At 55.1% G+C, this 15,284-nt stretch overlaps 1 protein-coding gene across 1 annotated transcript in view; it reads right to left on the bottom strand.

The window, feature by feature from the left end:
* Positions 1–313: 313 nt before the first annotated feature.
* CD82 (CD82 molecule) overlaps positions 314–15,284 on the bottom strand; it is a 55,236-nt gene continuing 40,265 nt past the window's right edge. Inside the window, exons 5-10 of the mRNA XM_074401342.1 lie at positions 14,323–14,447; positions 14,076–14,150; positions 5,216–5,317; positions 1,965–2,165; positions 1,612–1,695; positions 314–1,295 (exon numbers count right to left, since the gene is read on the bottom strand). Coding sequence (XP_074257443.1) covers positions 1,218–1,295; positions 1,612–1,695; positions 1,965–2,165; positions 5,216–5,317; positions 14,076–14,150; positions 14,323–14,447 — 665 coding nt within the window. The 3' untranslated portion in view covers positions 314–1,217. The remainder of the gene's footprint in view (positions 1,296–1,611; positions 1,696–1,964; positions 2,166–5,215; positions 5,318–14,075; positions 14,151–14,322; positions 14,448–15,284) is intronic.

Genomic DNA, 15,284 nt, shown 5'->3' with positions numbered 1-15,284 from the left:
AAAGGTACACTCTATACCTCTCTTAGTGCCAAATCAAACTCCAGGCACCCCAGCATGCAGGAGGGCCCCTAAACTCCAGGCACCCCAGCATGCAGGCGGGGCCCTGAACTCCAGGCACCCCAGCATGCAGGCGGGCCCGAGAGCCTGGCCCATCACTGTCCTCAAGTTCTGGCTGCAGAGGTGGTCAGATGCCCGGGGGGAAGAGCAGAGCAGCTAAGGCCCAGCAGTCCCCAGCAGACCCAGCCACTCTGCTCACACCCTCTGCCCTGCATCCTTCCCTGCCCCAGGAAGCAGCAACCCTACCATTCCAGGCTACATCATTATAAATCCTCTTTAATAGTCTTAGAACTTGAGTATGTTTTACAGAACGAGACACACAGAGCCCCCTCCCCTCCCCACTCCCCTCTACAAGGCACAGCCTCACCACCCCACCCCAGGGGACAGAGGACAGCTTATCAAGAAAGGCCAGCCCACCTTCTCCCAGGAGAAGCCATCCTCATCCTCCTTACCCTTGGACAGCTCAGAACCCTGGAGAATACAGGGCCAGCTCTGTGTCATGTCCCCAAGGGTTCACCTGTCCCTAAGTAGCTCAGGGCCAAGCCAGATCCCCTTACCCAGGCAGAGCCCCTCCAGCCCAGCTCCCATAGGCCCTGTCCCCAGGGCATGGGACAGGCTGATCTGAGCTGTCTGGATGGGACTGAGTCAGGCCTGAGGAAGGGACACCACCCCTTGATAACAGATAAAACCCACCCTCTCCCACTGCCTTCAATACAATTGTGAAAAAACAAAGATACAAATGTCATTGTGGGAAATAAGTTGACCCACCCAGTAGGCAGTCTCCTGGCAGCGCAGGGTGCCTTATCTAATGCCCACCTCCCCAACTTTTAATACCTTTGCTCCTATACAATATACACACCCTGAGGGCAGGCAGAAGACCAGCCTGCCTGAACCAGGGACGCTGTGGGGAGCGTTTTTCTCTGAGTTGCTAAGAGAACCCTGCTGGGCAGTGAGCAGAGGAACCACAGAACAGCCAGGGCTCAAGGCTGGCAGCAGAAAGACCAGGAGAGCATGCCAGGCCCCAGAAAGCCCCCTGCTTTCAGTCAGGGCTGGCAAGGGGGTCCTGGTAGTGAGGTGGGAGGCAGGCCTGGAGGAGGAAGCCAGGGAGACCCTGGGGAGCCCTAGGTCGGGGGCCAGGGAGGGAGATGGGGACAGCCGCCTCAGTACTTGGGGACCTTGCTGTAGTCTTCAGAATGGACGTGCCGGCACAGGCAGATGGACAGGAGCATCCCCAGGATCTGTGGGGAGAGGCGGAGAGTCAGAGGGAGGCTGGGCTGTCCTGGCTGCAGACGCCCCAGCCTTCCCATCCAGGTTTAGATGGGGAGTAAGTGGATTCTCAACTTGAGCCTCACAACCACCCTGCGATGCAGGCAGCAGAGGGAGGCCCAGAGGGCTGTGACGGCTCATCTGAGGTCACACAGCCAGACAGTGCTCAGGCCAGAGGGTCTCTGGAAGCTGATGGGGTGCTGGTCCCCTCGACAACCACCTCCCCGAGGACATCAGCAGAACACAGACAACCCAGGAGGACCCGGGATGGGGGAGGGGGGCTCAGACCTCGATGACGGCCACGACCACGCACACGCCGAGGACGACACCCAGGTTCTCCTGCAGCCATGCCTGCACCTTCTCCATGCAGCCCTGCAAGGCGAGAACACGGTCACATCATCCCGTCCCGTCACGCAGATCCACCGAGAGCCCCCAGTCCCAGCCCGGAAGGCCCCCAAAGAGGGCTCTGCCTGTTCCTTTAACGAATACATTAACCAAGAAGTAGATGAAGGTACAAATGACAGGGGAATCAAGGGAAGGAACTGAACGGAGGAAGGAAGGGCTGAGCAGTAGCCCAGACGGCCCCCGATGCCCTCGGAGCCCAGCCCCCGATCCACAGACCCCCCAACTCCCCAGCACACCTCCTGGTACACAGGCCAGTCTTCAGGGTGGTTGCCGCTCTGGGTCCTGTTGCCAGGGGCCTCGCAGAAGCCCTTCCTCACTAAGCGGCTGTCCTCTCCTTCCTTGTCTTCGCAGGAACAGGGGTAGGTGACCTCAGGGCGATCCATGAGCTCCGCGTTGTCCGTCCAGTTGTAGAAGCTGGCCCAGCCGCAGCACTTCACCTGGGCAAGGCAGGGGACAGACTGCTTATGCTCACTGCCCACCCCAGGCAGGCTGCCCTCCTGGCAGAGGCCTCCCCAAGACAGAAGCTCAGATGTGCCACTTCCAGGCCCCTGATTCCAGGCAAACCATCATAAACTACAAGTACGGTAGAAAAATCAAAACCAGGACCAGCAAAAATACAAAGCAGAGCAGGAAGGAGTTCAAGTGGGAGGATCACAGGTATGCAGGGCACAGGGAGAGCCGCCGGCAGACAGCGCGCAGCATGGGGTTCAAAGTCAGGCTACTTGGTTAAACGCCGGCCCTGCCACCCACCTGCCAGCTGAGCAATGTCCCTTAAGGGACTAGACTCCGTTTCCTCATCTGTAAAATGGGGATAATTAATGTTCCTAACCCGCAGGGCTATCACCAGAACTAAATGTGACGAGGCAGGCAAAGTGCCCGGCGCAGGTCTGGAGAGCGCAGTAAGCCTAGGAAAGGCCCTTCTACTTTAGTGCAGGAGTTGAGATTTGCCTCTGAGCTTCCTGGTGAAAAGGAGAAAAAGTGAAAAGTGAAAAATCAATTCTGCCTTTTCTTTCTCTTTCTTTCTTTCTTTTTTTTTTTTTTTTTTTGAGATGGAGTTTCGCTCTTATTACCCAGGCTGGAGTGCAATGGAGTATCTCGGCTCACCGCAACCTCCGCCTCCTGGGATCAGGGAATTCTCCTGCCTCAGCCTCCTGAGTAGCTGGGATTACAGGCACGTGCCACCATGCCCAGCTAATTTTTTGTATTTTTAGTAGAGACGAGGTTTCCACATGTTGACCAGGATGGTCTCGATCTCTTGACCTCATGATCCACCCGCCTCAGCCTCCCAAAGTGCTGGGATTACAGGCTTGAGCCACCGCGCCCAGCCCTTTTTTTTTTTTTTTTTTTTTTTTTAAAGACAGAGTCTCGCTCTGTTGCCCAGGCTGGAGTTCAGTGGCGTGATCTCAGCTCACTGCAATCTCTGCCTCCTGGGTTCAAGTGATTGTCCTGCCTCAGTTTCCCAAGTAGCTGGGACTGCAGGCGTGTGCTACCACACCCGGCTAAATTTTTTGTATTTTTAGTAGAGATGGGGTTTCACTATGTTGGCCAGGCTGGTCTTTGACTCCTGACCTCAAGCGATCTGCCAGCCTCGGCTTCCCAAAGTGCTGGGATTACAGATGTGAACCACTGTGCCTGGCGGGTCAATTCTGCCATTTTAAAGGAGAAAATGCGCTAGTTCTAGAGAAAGGAAAGCCTTTCCGAGCTCTGTGTGCTCCAGGAGGCCTCTGTGCACTAATCTCCCCACAATGCTGGAGTTCCCAGGAGGATTCAGCGGGATAGCGCAGTGCCCTGCAGGGATTATTTCCTGACTGCTTCCTTCCAATCTCTGGGTGTCGCCCGACCAGCAGCCAGTGGCCAGCAGGGGGCGTGCCAGGCACATTCAGGAACGCTCAGCTCCAGGCAGTTGCTAATCCAGGTTTTATGGACATACATTCCAGCAGCTTGGCTGCCTCCTCTCACGAAGAAAAGGCTGGCACCTCAGGTCTGCAGGGCTAGGGGAGCCCACAGGCCATCCTGCACCAGAGCCAAATAAGGCAGGTCTCCTTGGCCCATCTACGGCAGAGCCTCCTTCCAAGCAGCCCCCTGTCCTGATCCTGGCTGTACCGGGTCCCGGGCAACACACGCCACCTCCACCTGTGTCTCCACAGATATGCAAAGTGACTTCACCACCAACAACAACAAATTACATAGTACACGCTGCCTAAGTGCTGCAGGCTTTAACAATGCATCTCACACAGCCTGGGCAGTAGCCCCTTCGGATGGATGAGAAGGCAGGCTCAGCAAACGTCTGGTGGCAGTGGCAGTGGTGGCAATCCAAGCCTGGGAGTCTCACTCACCACCAGCCCAGCAGCATGACAGCATTGGAATCATCTAGAACCAGCCAACGACTTTCCACGGTGGGATGCTCCCCACCTCCAAGAGATCCCAGTGTCCCTTGTCAGGTGGCACTGGCTTATGTCACTGGTGACATCCAGGCTTTGCTAACATTATCAAAGTCTCAGCAATTGTGGTCAAGCTACATCTGTGACCAAAACACCTCCCTGTGAGCACTGAGCCTTCCGGCTGCCACGGCCCCCCAACCTGATCTCCTCCGTCAGAGGCCAGAAAACATGGCTCTCCCCTTCCTCCACTCAGAAAATGGCCATGTCCATGTCTCCAAGGTGGAGTGTCCTGTCTGTAAACTCTCCTGGTGCCCCAGAGTCAGGCTCTCTCCTGCTGCCCCTGCCCCTTCCACCCCACAGCCCTCCCCTGAGGTGTCAACAGGCCCTAAGTGACTGCTGTGTGCTGCGCTCTCACAGGACTGCGGGACAGAGATGGCAGGTCCCAGCCAAGGGCACACACAGCATCTGGGACCACAAGAAAGGAAAGCCAGGTGGCCATCGTTTCACTGTTGACACAGGCTGGGAACCTGGTCAGTCTATCTGTCGGTCAGTCGGTCGGTCCACCCATCCGTCCGTCCATCTGTTCGTCCGTCTCATTTTAATGGAGGTGTAATACACATGAGCTAATGGGCACACATTCAGCCTGGTGCATTTTTACATACGTGCACGTCCTGGCGAAACCAGTATCAAGATTTGGCTGGAATACTCCTCTCACCCTAGAAGGCTCCCTCAGCACCTCCCCAGCCAGTGACCTTCCCAGAGGCAGTCTCCACGGGGACTTTCAGCATCTCAGCCTTGGCACCCAGTTCCCTAACACCCAGGGTGGAGCTCCCAATGCTCCCCAGTGTGGCTTGAGATAAGAGGGCTGACAGCTGCCCCCAGTCTCTCTGGCCACAAATGGAAGCACAGAGCTGTGAAGCTGCCTCTGAGTCTCTGGCCCCCCTCTGAGTAACTGGGGTGCCCTGTCCCCACAGAAACACATTCCCCTACAAACTCACTGTCAGGCATGCACACTGTAGATGCCCCTCCCAGATACGTGGGTGCACAGAGCCCCAAATGCAGAAATGCCCAGGCCAGAGAGCCCCCCGCCACCCCGCCCGTCTCACCTGAGCTTGCACGTAGTCCCAGGCATCCTGCAGGCTGTCCTCACGACTGCTGTTGTAGTCTCGAATGAGCTTGATCACGATGCCACCCATCTCCTGCTTCAGCTGCAGGGGGGAGGGCAAAGGCCAGGGTCAGATTTCCTGAAACCCCTGCCCACCTGTGGTCACTTCAACTGCCTCCCCTGTTCCCTTCAGCCAGCCTGGGACACGCTCATGGTTCCAAACACTTTCCTGGTGCTCCCAGTGCCAGCCACTCCTGCGCCACTGTCTCTTCTGCCCTTGCAGCAGCCCAGCCCCTGAAAACACCAGGATTCCCAGGTCACTGCTGAAACCCTGCGAGGGCCTCCCACCACCATGGCAGTGGGACTGCCAGTGTCCCCACTACAACCTAGGATGCCCTACGCCACTTGTCTCTGCTCCCCAGACCTTGCTTTCTCTGTTCTGCTTCCTCTGCTTCAACTGCGTGGATTTCCCTGCTCTCTCTGTGCCAGGCACACTCCTGCCTCGGGGCCTTTGCAACTCCCATTCCCACTGCCTGGAATGCTCTTCCCCAGACATTAACATGTCCCACCCTCTGCTTCCTTCAGGGCTCTGCTCCAATGTCACCTCCTCAGAAAGGCCTTCCCAGACTAATCTACAAAATATCAGCCCTTCCCCATCCCCTCTACCCCAACCAATCAACCACCCCTCCCCTGGCATCCCTTATCCCATGAGGGAAAGCATGCTGTATTTTTCTTTAGAGCTCTGATGTTACATGCTGATTGGTTTTCAGGGCTTATCATCTCTCTCTCCTAGCACATCCACTCCGTGGGGGCAGGGACCACATCTGGCACACTCACTTCAGGGCCCCCCGTGGCTGGCACTAAGCCTAGCGCAGAATAGGTGTGCTGTGTGTGTGAGTGCTGAATGCACACCTAACCACCACGCTCCACCAGGCACCAGAGCCAAACCCATGCAGCTTCTTGGTGAACCCTTATTCCTCCCACAGGGAAGCTTCAAGGAGAAGGAGGGACAGAGAAGAGAGCCCAGCTCAGTTGTCTTCTTTCAAGGACCTGAGTGCAGCCTCTCCAAACAGGGTCCCCAAGATGTCAGGGTAGATACCTAGAAAGGACCCCAAGACTGGGGGGCCTGGAACTTCAGCATCAACTATGTTGTCAAAAGATCCTCCCTCTATGCAGGCATGGTGGTGGGCACCTGTAATCCCAGCTATTCGGGAGGCTGAGGCAGGAGAATCACTTGAACACGGGAGGTGGAGGTTGCAGTGAGCCAAGATCGCACCACTGCATTCCAGCCCGGGCAACAGAGTGAGACTCTATCTCAAAAAAAAAAAACAAAACAGAAAAGATCCTCCCTCAACCCTTCCTAAGCCCTAAGCCAGCAGCACCAGCCAGCCAGAGTATGAGCTCAGTTGCCTTTCTGGGACCTGACTGCTTGCCCCAGAGCCCCACAAAATCTCACCTTTTTTTTTTTTTTTTTTTTTTTTTGAGACAGGGTCTCCCTGTCACCCAGGCTGGAGTTCAGTGGCAGGATCTCGGCTCACTGCCACCTCTGCCTCCTGGGGTTAAGCGATCCTCCCACTTCAACCTCCTATGTAGCTGGGGCTACAGGTGTGTGCCACCAAGCCCAGCTAATTTTTGTATTTTTAGTGGAGACAGGGTCTCACCATGTTGCCCTGGCTGGTCTCGAACTCCTGATCTCAAGTGATGTGCCCGGTTCGGCCTCCCAAAGTGCTGGGATTACAGGCCTGAGGCACATGGACCGGCCCAAATCTACATCTTGCTTATGCTGCTTCCTCCCCTGCTCAGGAATTCAGGGTCCCTCCTTGTGCTCTCCGCAGCACCTGCTCTCAGCTAACCCCACAGAGAAAACACTATCTTACAAAGCAGGGGGAGGGGTGTTTCCAAATAAGTCAGCTGGGCAAAGGGAAGAAAACCCAGAGCCAGCTAAGGGCAAGGCCTCCCTCGGCCATAAGCGGGCCTGGGTGGGAGGGGGGCCTCTGAGAGCCAGCCCCTGCCTGGCCCCACCTAGCCTCTCACACGGGCCTTGCCCAGAGGCCTTCTGGGGCACATGCAAGGGTGGGCTGGTCACAGCAGTGGGGAGCCCCAAGGCAAGGGCCCCTAGGGGGCAGGGACGCCAAGGAGAAGACCACATACCTTCCCACCTCAGGTCCTGAGAAGGAGGAGTTGGGAGAAATGGGACAAGTACTTCCAGATGTGGTTTCAGAGCCTGACTCCCAGGGAACCCTGTGGGTTGAGCTTCCTACAGCTCCCCACGGGCAGTTCTGGAACGAATGCTGTGCTCAGAGGACCCATAGCCTGCAGCCCTGGCTCACCCAACTCCCTTGGTTAAATGAAAGCTGGGAAACCAGCCTCCATGATGCTCCCTGCACTCCTCTCAATAAAGCTCTCAGCATGATACTTAAAAGAAAAAACCCGTATGCAGAGTTCTGCAATTTACAAAGCTTTCCAGCCGGTAATTAATCACAACACTTAACAGTGGCTTTTGTCAAATGTCTGTTGTGTACTGGGTGCTGTGGTAAGCATTATAAATGTATTATCTCAACTGAATCCTCACAGCGGACCTATGGGCAATGTATTCACCCCATTCCCTCATCATAGAGATGCAGAAAACAGGTCCAGAGAGGTTAATTAACTTGCCCAAGGTCACACAGGCTACATGTGGAAGAACTGAGGTTTGTATCCAGGCTTGACTGATTTCAGAACCCAGGTTTTTACCTATTAAGCTTTACTGGCACTTAAACCACATGGCCATACCCAGTTTTAACTAGGGCCAGAAAAAGCTAAGTGGTCTGCCTGAGTCACGTAGCTGGGGCTGCCTGCTGGCAGATCTGAGGTCTCTACCCTGACGTCTCAGCTGTACCTCTCAACCCTAGTGGGTGGTTGATCGCTGTGGTGTGGAAAGAAGGGGTTCCTCAGAAGCATCTGTTCGGAAAGCCATGCCTCCCACATCCTTCCCCACCTGCCCAGCATCCTCACGACATGTACTGAGGCTCTGTCTAGACCTCAGTGCGGCTGTTACAGCAGCCTGGACTTCCCTGTTCCTCTCTCAGCCCCCCTGAAATGAGAAGGTGATGGAGGCCGGGTGGTTTCCACCTAGATGGGTGGTTTCCATGGAAACATCACAACATCTTTCAGTCCAGAATGTGGTTGAAGGACACAGCTGGGCCACAGGGACCATGGCAGCAGGGGCTGGTTCAGCTTGGAGCTGATGCCCTGGGACCCCAGTGGAGGCCTGTGCTGGGAGTGCAGGGAGGTCACCCTGGCAATCAGGTAGCTACTGAGACAAAGAGCAGGAGGTAGCAGGAGCGGACATTCATGATCTCCCTCCATCCCACCAGGAACCACTCCATTGCTTCTGTCTGCCCTGCAGAAACCCACTGTCTCTTCTTGAACAAGTTCTGCTCCTTGGGGAATACCACTTCTATGTCTCCATGGAGCTGGGGAGGCCCCACCAGCCTTTTGCCCAGGCTGGAGTACAGCGTCGTGATCTCAGCTCACTGCAGCCTCCACATTCCTCAGGTGATCCTCCTGCCTCAGCCTCCCGAGTAGCTTGAATACAATTAAAGTTGTGCTCAAATGATTTCTGCCCACTTGTATGAGTTCACATCCTCCTCTTCTCCTGGCTACCCAAGTCCCAGCTAGGACCACAGGAACAAATCAAATCCCTCTCTGGAAGGCCACATGTCATCCAGCTACTTGAGACCAGACTACATCTCCAGAGTAACTTTCCAGGCTCCTGTGCCCAGCCCGGGGGGTGCTGTGCAGACCTCTCGCCATGCTCTTTAAGGTGTCAAATCGCCCCTAATAAGGAGGTTCCAATGCACGAATCGGACCCACATCTTCCTGTCCTCTCCGGGTTTCCCACAGGGGATGCTGCCAAACGCTTCACTAGAATACAGATACACTAGCCCGGAGGCTTCCTCCCAGTGCCCTGATAGGAAATGAGGACCCTTGGCTGTAAAGGGGCGGCCAGGGCATTTAGCCTGTGACCACCTACACCTGTCCTGCAAGCCTGGCTGCAAACCACATAACTCACTATCCTGGAATTCAGAGCCCGTGACTGGCACGTGCTCGAGAGACTGGACCGTGTCTCTCTATAACCGTTTTCCAGAGGGGCAGTCTGGACTCTCATTCTCTCAACAGGAAAGAGAAAGGTCCTCTCCCTATCCCAGGCTCTAGCTGCCCTTCCTCCCCAGGCCCCTCACAAGAGAACTCCAAGCCCGAGAACCAGGAAGTGCTAATCCAGCAAGCAGACAGCTCACAGAGAGCCACACTGTCCCCAGATAACAAGCAACCCATCTCGCCATCCGTGTGTCGCGAGTGAGGGTATGTGCGCACCAGCGATTTGGGGCTTTTGGGGTGACAGAGAGGACGACGAGAAGGAAGTCACAGTTCCCCTGAACGACATCTCTGGGGAGCTGTCTGGCCAGGTGCTGCCACTGTCACGGCTCCCACCTCTGGCTCCCAGCCAGGCCAAGTGAGCCCCTTCTGTGCCAGCGTCTTCTACTTGAGTCTGATGATTCTCAGAGCCTCAGGGGCCTGGCTAGCACAGGTACGGCAGGCCAACGGCACCCAGCTCAGCACCCACACACCACAGGAAAGGGCAACCTGCATTCGCTTCCTTCTCACCTCCTCCCCCCCCCCCCCCCGCCCCACTGTCTAGAGAGAACAAGTCAGAATCCTTGACTGCCTGCGCTGGGCATGGCCCAAGAGCTCGCCTGTGGATCAGAGGGGCTGGGTAACTTATCCAAAGCCACACAGCAATCAGCGGCAGAGCCCACACTAAGACACAGGGCCCCTGAATCCCACAGCTGGGCTCTGCCCACCAAACAGAGGCTGGATAAACAAGCAAATGAGGAAACAGCTGAAGGGATCTTGGGCCATGCCCAAATCCCGGTTCCCCTTGCCCTTGCTCTGGTGACGCTAAGGGCAGCAGGAGCAGCTGCCACCACTGGGCCCTTACCAGGCCCTCATGAAGTGAATAATGGGGGCAGCAGTAATAAGCACTGGTAATGATGCCAGCAACATCGCCTCGGGCCAGGCGCCGCATCATGCCCTTCCCCTACGCTGGTGCTCTTCCTCCGAAGCCCCTGCGGGCTCTGGCAGACAGGAACAGATTGCAGAAAGGGCCTGGAGGGGATAGGTCGCACCCCCGCGGCAGGGCCGGGGCAGCAGCCTGCAATCACTCCCGGTCCTATTTCCCCAGCGACACCCCATGGGGTAGCCTTGCTTCCCCTCAGGTTCGATCTTGCCACCAAATGAGTTGCAAATGCTACTTTTGGTTTCCGAGGTGTTCTCTGGATTTCTGAATTACAGAGAAGGGACGGGGGGCCTGCATTGTTACTAGTTTGATAAATGAGGAAACGGAGGCACAGGGAGGCTGAGTAGCCCGCTCAGGATGTCAAAGCAGTGGTTCCACGGCCGAAGCTCTTGGCCACCAGTCTGCATTTTTATCAAAGTGCCACAGTCTGTGTTCACTTCAACGTGGGTGGCAGGGCAGGGAGAAGCAGGTTTATTCTCAGCTTATAGAAGCAGAACCCCAGGCTCCACAGGTCACATGACATACCAAGGTCCCCAACTTCCCCACCCCTGCTCTGAGAACAGTGGCTGCGGGTGGCAGGGGCAGGAAACACAGAGGGGCTGCCTGGAGACCACAGCAGGTCACTCCCACCCACCCGTCTGGGAGCCCCATCTCCTTTCCAGAGGCCTTTCTTCCTTAGGCTCAAACAAGCCCCACACCCCGCCAAGCCCTGTCTGCCAGAATAAACACCATCAAGAGTGTGTTTAGTCTTCCACTGAGATTTACAACGCGTTGGGAAAGAAAAGAAATAAATCGTTCATTCCAACTCGGGTGATACAGTGGCACCAGAACTTCCTCGCAAAGCCAGAAAATTTCCCCCTGCCTTCCAGAAAAAGTGGTCGTGGGCTAAGGTGAGGGAGGGTGGGACTAGAGGGTGTGGGCTCTAGAGGGAAAAATGGGGCGGGGGTGCAAGCACAGAGCCTGGCGGGGGTCAGGAAATCCACATCTCCAAACAAGCCCGGCTCTGGGGCTGACAGGGCAGCTCTGAGGCTAAGCTTGTCATCGTCCGCCAAGCAGAGTTAACCAGCCCTCGGGAGGGCAGTGTGGGGTACAGGGAGGCATGGGCCTTGCGGTCCAAGGGATCAGGATGGAAATCCCCACTCTGATGCATCCAAGCTGTTTGTGTCAATGGCCAAAAGTCACTTTGCTTTCCCGGACCTCGGTGTCTTCAAATGGAAAATGTTTGTAAATTTCACACGTGTATTTCAGCTCGCATTTCTAGCTCAGCTCCTGGCATGTGGTTGGTGCCCACTCGGTGGGTGCTATCTTTATTACTGTGAGATGGTGAATCATTTGGGGTGAGAGGGTAGACTGCCCAAGACCCCTGCAGAGGCAACCGGCTTCTGAGTCATAGGAATCAGCTCACTGGGGCCTGCTTCTAATCCACCCTGATTATATCACTAACTGTGTCCTAAAGAAGCTCCAGTGCCATAAAGCAGAAATGAAGACCTGACCCCACATCCATTTTTCTGGGAAAGGAATTTCCCTCCCTTAACTGCTGGCTTCCGGTCTCATAGCCAAACAAGCTGCTTTTCATCTACAAAATCCACTATTTTCCACTTTCGCCTTGACTGCCAGGAAGCTCGGCGCCCAAGTTAGCCCTTAGCTACTAAGCGTATCTTGTCCTCTGGTTTCAGGAACAACTGCCTTCCTCTCTCTTGATACAGGTTCTGCTCTTGTTTTGACTTTAGCTACCCTGAGCCTATGTTGGGAGCCAGATCAAATTCTCCCGGAAAACGAGAATAATTTTTATTTATTTTATAAATAAAGTATGATTTCTTTGCTTAAATAAATAAGTAAAACAGATTCAGGCAGGAACTGCCACAGTGAAAATTTCATAGGCATGAACTCTGAAGCCAGGCTACCTGGGTTCCAGTCCTGGCTCTGCCACTTTACTAGCTGTGTGAACTTGGACAAGCTGCTTGACCTCTCTGGGCCCCAGCTTCCTCACCTGAAAATGGGGGTTACTGATGCCCACAATCTCACAGGATTGTTGCGAGGAATAATCAACGCAGTTCGTGTGAAGCGCTGAGCCCCAGGCTTGTTCTAAGTTCTACTAGGTGTTAGTTGTTGAGCTCAGCTTCCTTCCAAGAGGGATGTTGGACAACTTGACTTCCCAGTGGTAAAGTGCAGGAGCCCATCTGGCTGCCGGCTCTGCCACCCTCACTGTTGGACAAGAACTGGTGGCACTGGAAGCAGGGACCCCAGGGTCTGCTAGGCCACAGGCCACATGCAGCAGGGTCTGGGGATGGGTGAACTCAGGACTCAGAGTCAGGGTGCCTAGGCTGCTCGTACTCTTTCATCTGCTGGACGGAGATTCTCTCGCTACCTTGAGAGGGCCTCATGAGGATCAGCGAGAGGAGGAGTGGAACGTGGTCAACACTGTCCTTGGTATACGCTGTGCATGTACTCAAGTGCAGGGGTGGTGGGGGTTAGGGTCACTGTCATCAATGTGGTTATTGCTACTCATCTCGGAACATCTGTTTTTCCATCTGTCAACATAAAGCCCTGCAGAGCCATTGTAAGGACAACATGACGTATGGAAAGCTTCTGGAAGATACCATGTGCACACAGTAGGTGCTTCATATATAATAAGTGGATAACTGTGACTCACAACTGCTCACCCAGTAGCCATTCTCCGCTCCTTGTGGCTCTGTCTTTGGAATCTGACAGTTGGATACTCACATTCTCAGCCTCCTTTGCAACAAGGGGTGGCTTTGTAACTCAGTCTGGGGAAGTCTGTTGGATGCTTTTTCTTTTTTTTTGAGACGGGGTCTCACTCTGTTGCCCAGGCTCTGTTGCATGGCTTACTGTAGCCTCAACCTCCCGGCCTCAAGTGATCCTCCTGCCTCAGCCTCCTGAGTAGCTGGGACCACAGGTGTACACCACCATGCTCAGCATTTTAAAACATTTTTTCTAGAAATGGGGTCTCATCATGTTGCCCAGGCTGGTCTCAAAGTCATCCCCCCAAGTCTGCCTCCCTAAGCGTTGGTTACAGGCGTGAGCCACCTCACCCAGTCAGGGCTTGCTTTTCTGATAAAAGGGATGACCATGGCTGGCACTGCACGTTTCCCCATCTTCCAGCCACAGCAGCACAGACGCTGTGCCTGGTGCTATGGCAGCCGCCTTGGAACCATGAGGTAAGCGGCACGATGCAGGAAAGCCGTCCCAGCAAGGATGCTGAACAGCCAAAACCAGGGCCGCTGAGCTTCCAAACCAGACTTCCGGTTATGTCAACCACAGATGCCCTTCAAGTCTAAGTCTGATTTTCTATTTCTGAAAGCTAAACATCTCCCTTCTGACACCTCATTTGTTGGTGAGTGGCATAAGGATCGCTAAAGTATCTTAATAACAAGCGTGACATTTATTGAGTACTTATGGTGCTCTGTGATATGTGTTTCACTCAGATACTATCTCGAATAATCTTTGCAACCACTCCCAGTGTTCAGTTTTCTTATTGTCCCCATTTCACAGACGGTGGAGCAGACACATAGAGGCAAGCAGCTTGCCCAAGGCCAGGCAGCTAGAGAGCAGTGGATCAGGCTGAGATCCAGGCCCAGCAGCGACTGCCCACGCCTCCCGCCTTCTCCTCTAACACTCCCCCATTTGATCACGTGGAATAGCGTCCAGGAGGCCGTCCCTGACACCTACTGGGTCTGTCTGTGACAACTGGGGGGCTTTTTGTCCATCCCGCACACTCAAGTCAATCCCCCACGTGGCCGGTCCAGCCCAGTGAGGGGACAGGGAGGGAGAAGGAGCTTACCTTGCCCACGTTGAAGTAGAAGAGGGTCCCCGCCGTCACCTGGGCAATGAGGATCAGGAGAAGGAAGGCAAAGTACTGGGGACACAAAGCAGGCATAAAGTCAGCCCCGGGTTCCCTACCTGGTGTACCCAGCCCACACGCCGCGGCAGATGCTCTCCACCTGGAGTTACGGCCAGCGCAGTGCTCAGGCTCAGCTCGGCTGGATGAAAGGAAACGGGCAGGCAGCTGCGGAGGGACCCGTACTCACCAGGCCCAGCAGGCAGCGGACCTCGTTGACGGCACCGATGCAACCCAGGAAGCCCATGAGCACGGTGACTGCCCCCACGCCGATGAAGATGTAGGCGCCCATCTTGAGCGAGTTGGAGGAGGTTTCTAGGGGGAAGAGAGGCGCACTTACTCATAAGTACGACATCAGTGGGTCCAGCGGGTACAAACACCCGGCCTAACTGCCCAGGCCTGCTTCCCAATCCCCTCCTTGGAGCCCGGGTGTTGGGGTCAGCTGCATTCCCCTGATGGCTTTTCACTGTCCAAGAGGGAGCCAGCTCACTCCCTTGGAAGCTGCCATCCCCAGATGCGCCCCTCCCCCATGTCAAATTGCAATCTGTACCCCTCTTGAGCCCAACTCCCTTCTCAGCTTTATTTTTTTTCTTTGTAACACGACTCAGGATTGGACATTTAACTCCTGATCCAAACAGATCCCTCCTGCTCATTGTCTGCTCTGCCCCTCCACCGAGGACCAGAGCTGCATGATGGCAGAAGCTTCGCTTTATTCCCAGGGAACCCCCTCCCCGGGCCCGAACAGTGCCTCTCTCGGTGAGGTGCTGCACACAGTGAGTGTCTGCAGAACTGACAGAGGGGCTGGCTGGCTCTGCAGGGGCTGGGGATGTTAAGATTCCAGGTAGATTTTTAACCCGCCTTTCTTTTTGTCCATAGAGTAACAAACAGCAGCCTTTCTTGTCCACTCACTGTGCCTCGGGGCTTTCCACGCACCATCTCCAACTCTGACATTACCCTGCCTGGCAGGCACTAGCATGGCCATTTCACAGATGAGAAAACTGAGGCTCAGAAAGGTGCACAGGCAAGGGCCTACCACATTCTTTTCGCTGATGCACGGGGGCATGTATTGTGACAGGTGTGACTCATGTTCACTCAGCCAACAATTATTTACTGGGTGCCTACTTCATGCCAGGCACTGTGCCAACTGCTGGG

The sequence above is a fragment of the Saimiri boliviensis genome, chromosome 6 (assembly GCF_048565385.1).
Source record: "Saimiri boliviensis isolate mSaiBol1 chromosome 6, mSaiBol1.pri, whole genome shotgun sequence".
Lineage (NCBI taxonomy): Eukaryota > Metazoa > Chordata > Mammalia > Primates > Cebidae > Saimiri > Saimiri boliviensis.
Note: the sequence above shows the minus strand (reverse complement) of the source record. Positions and strands in the feature narration are given on the sequence as shown.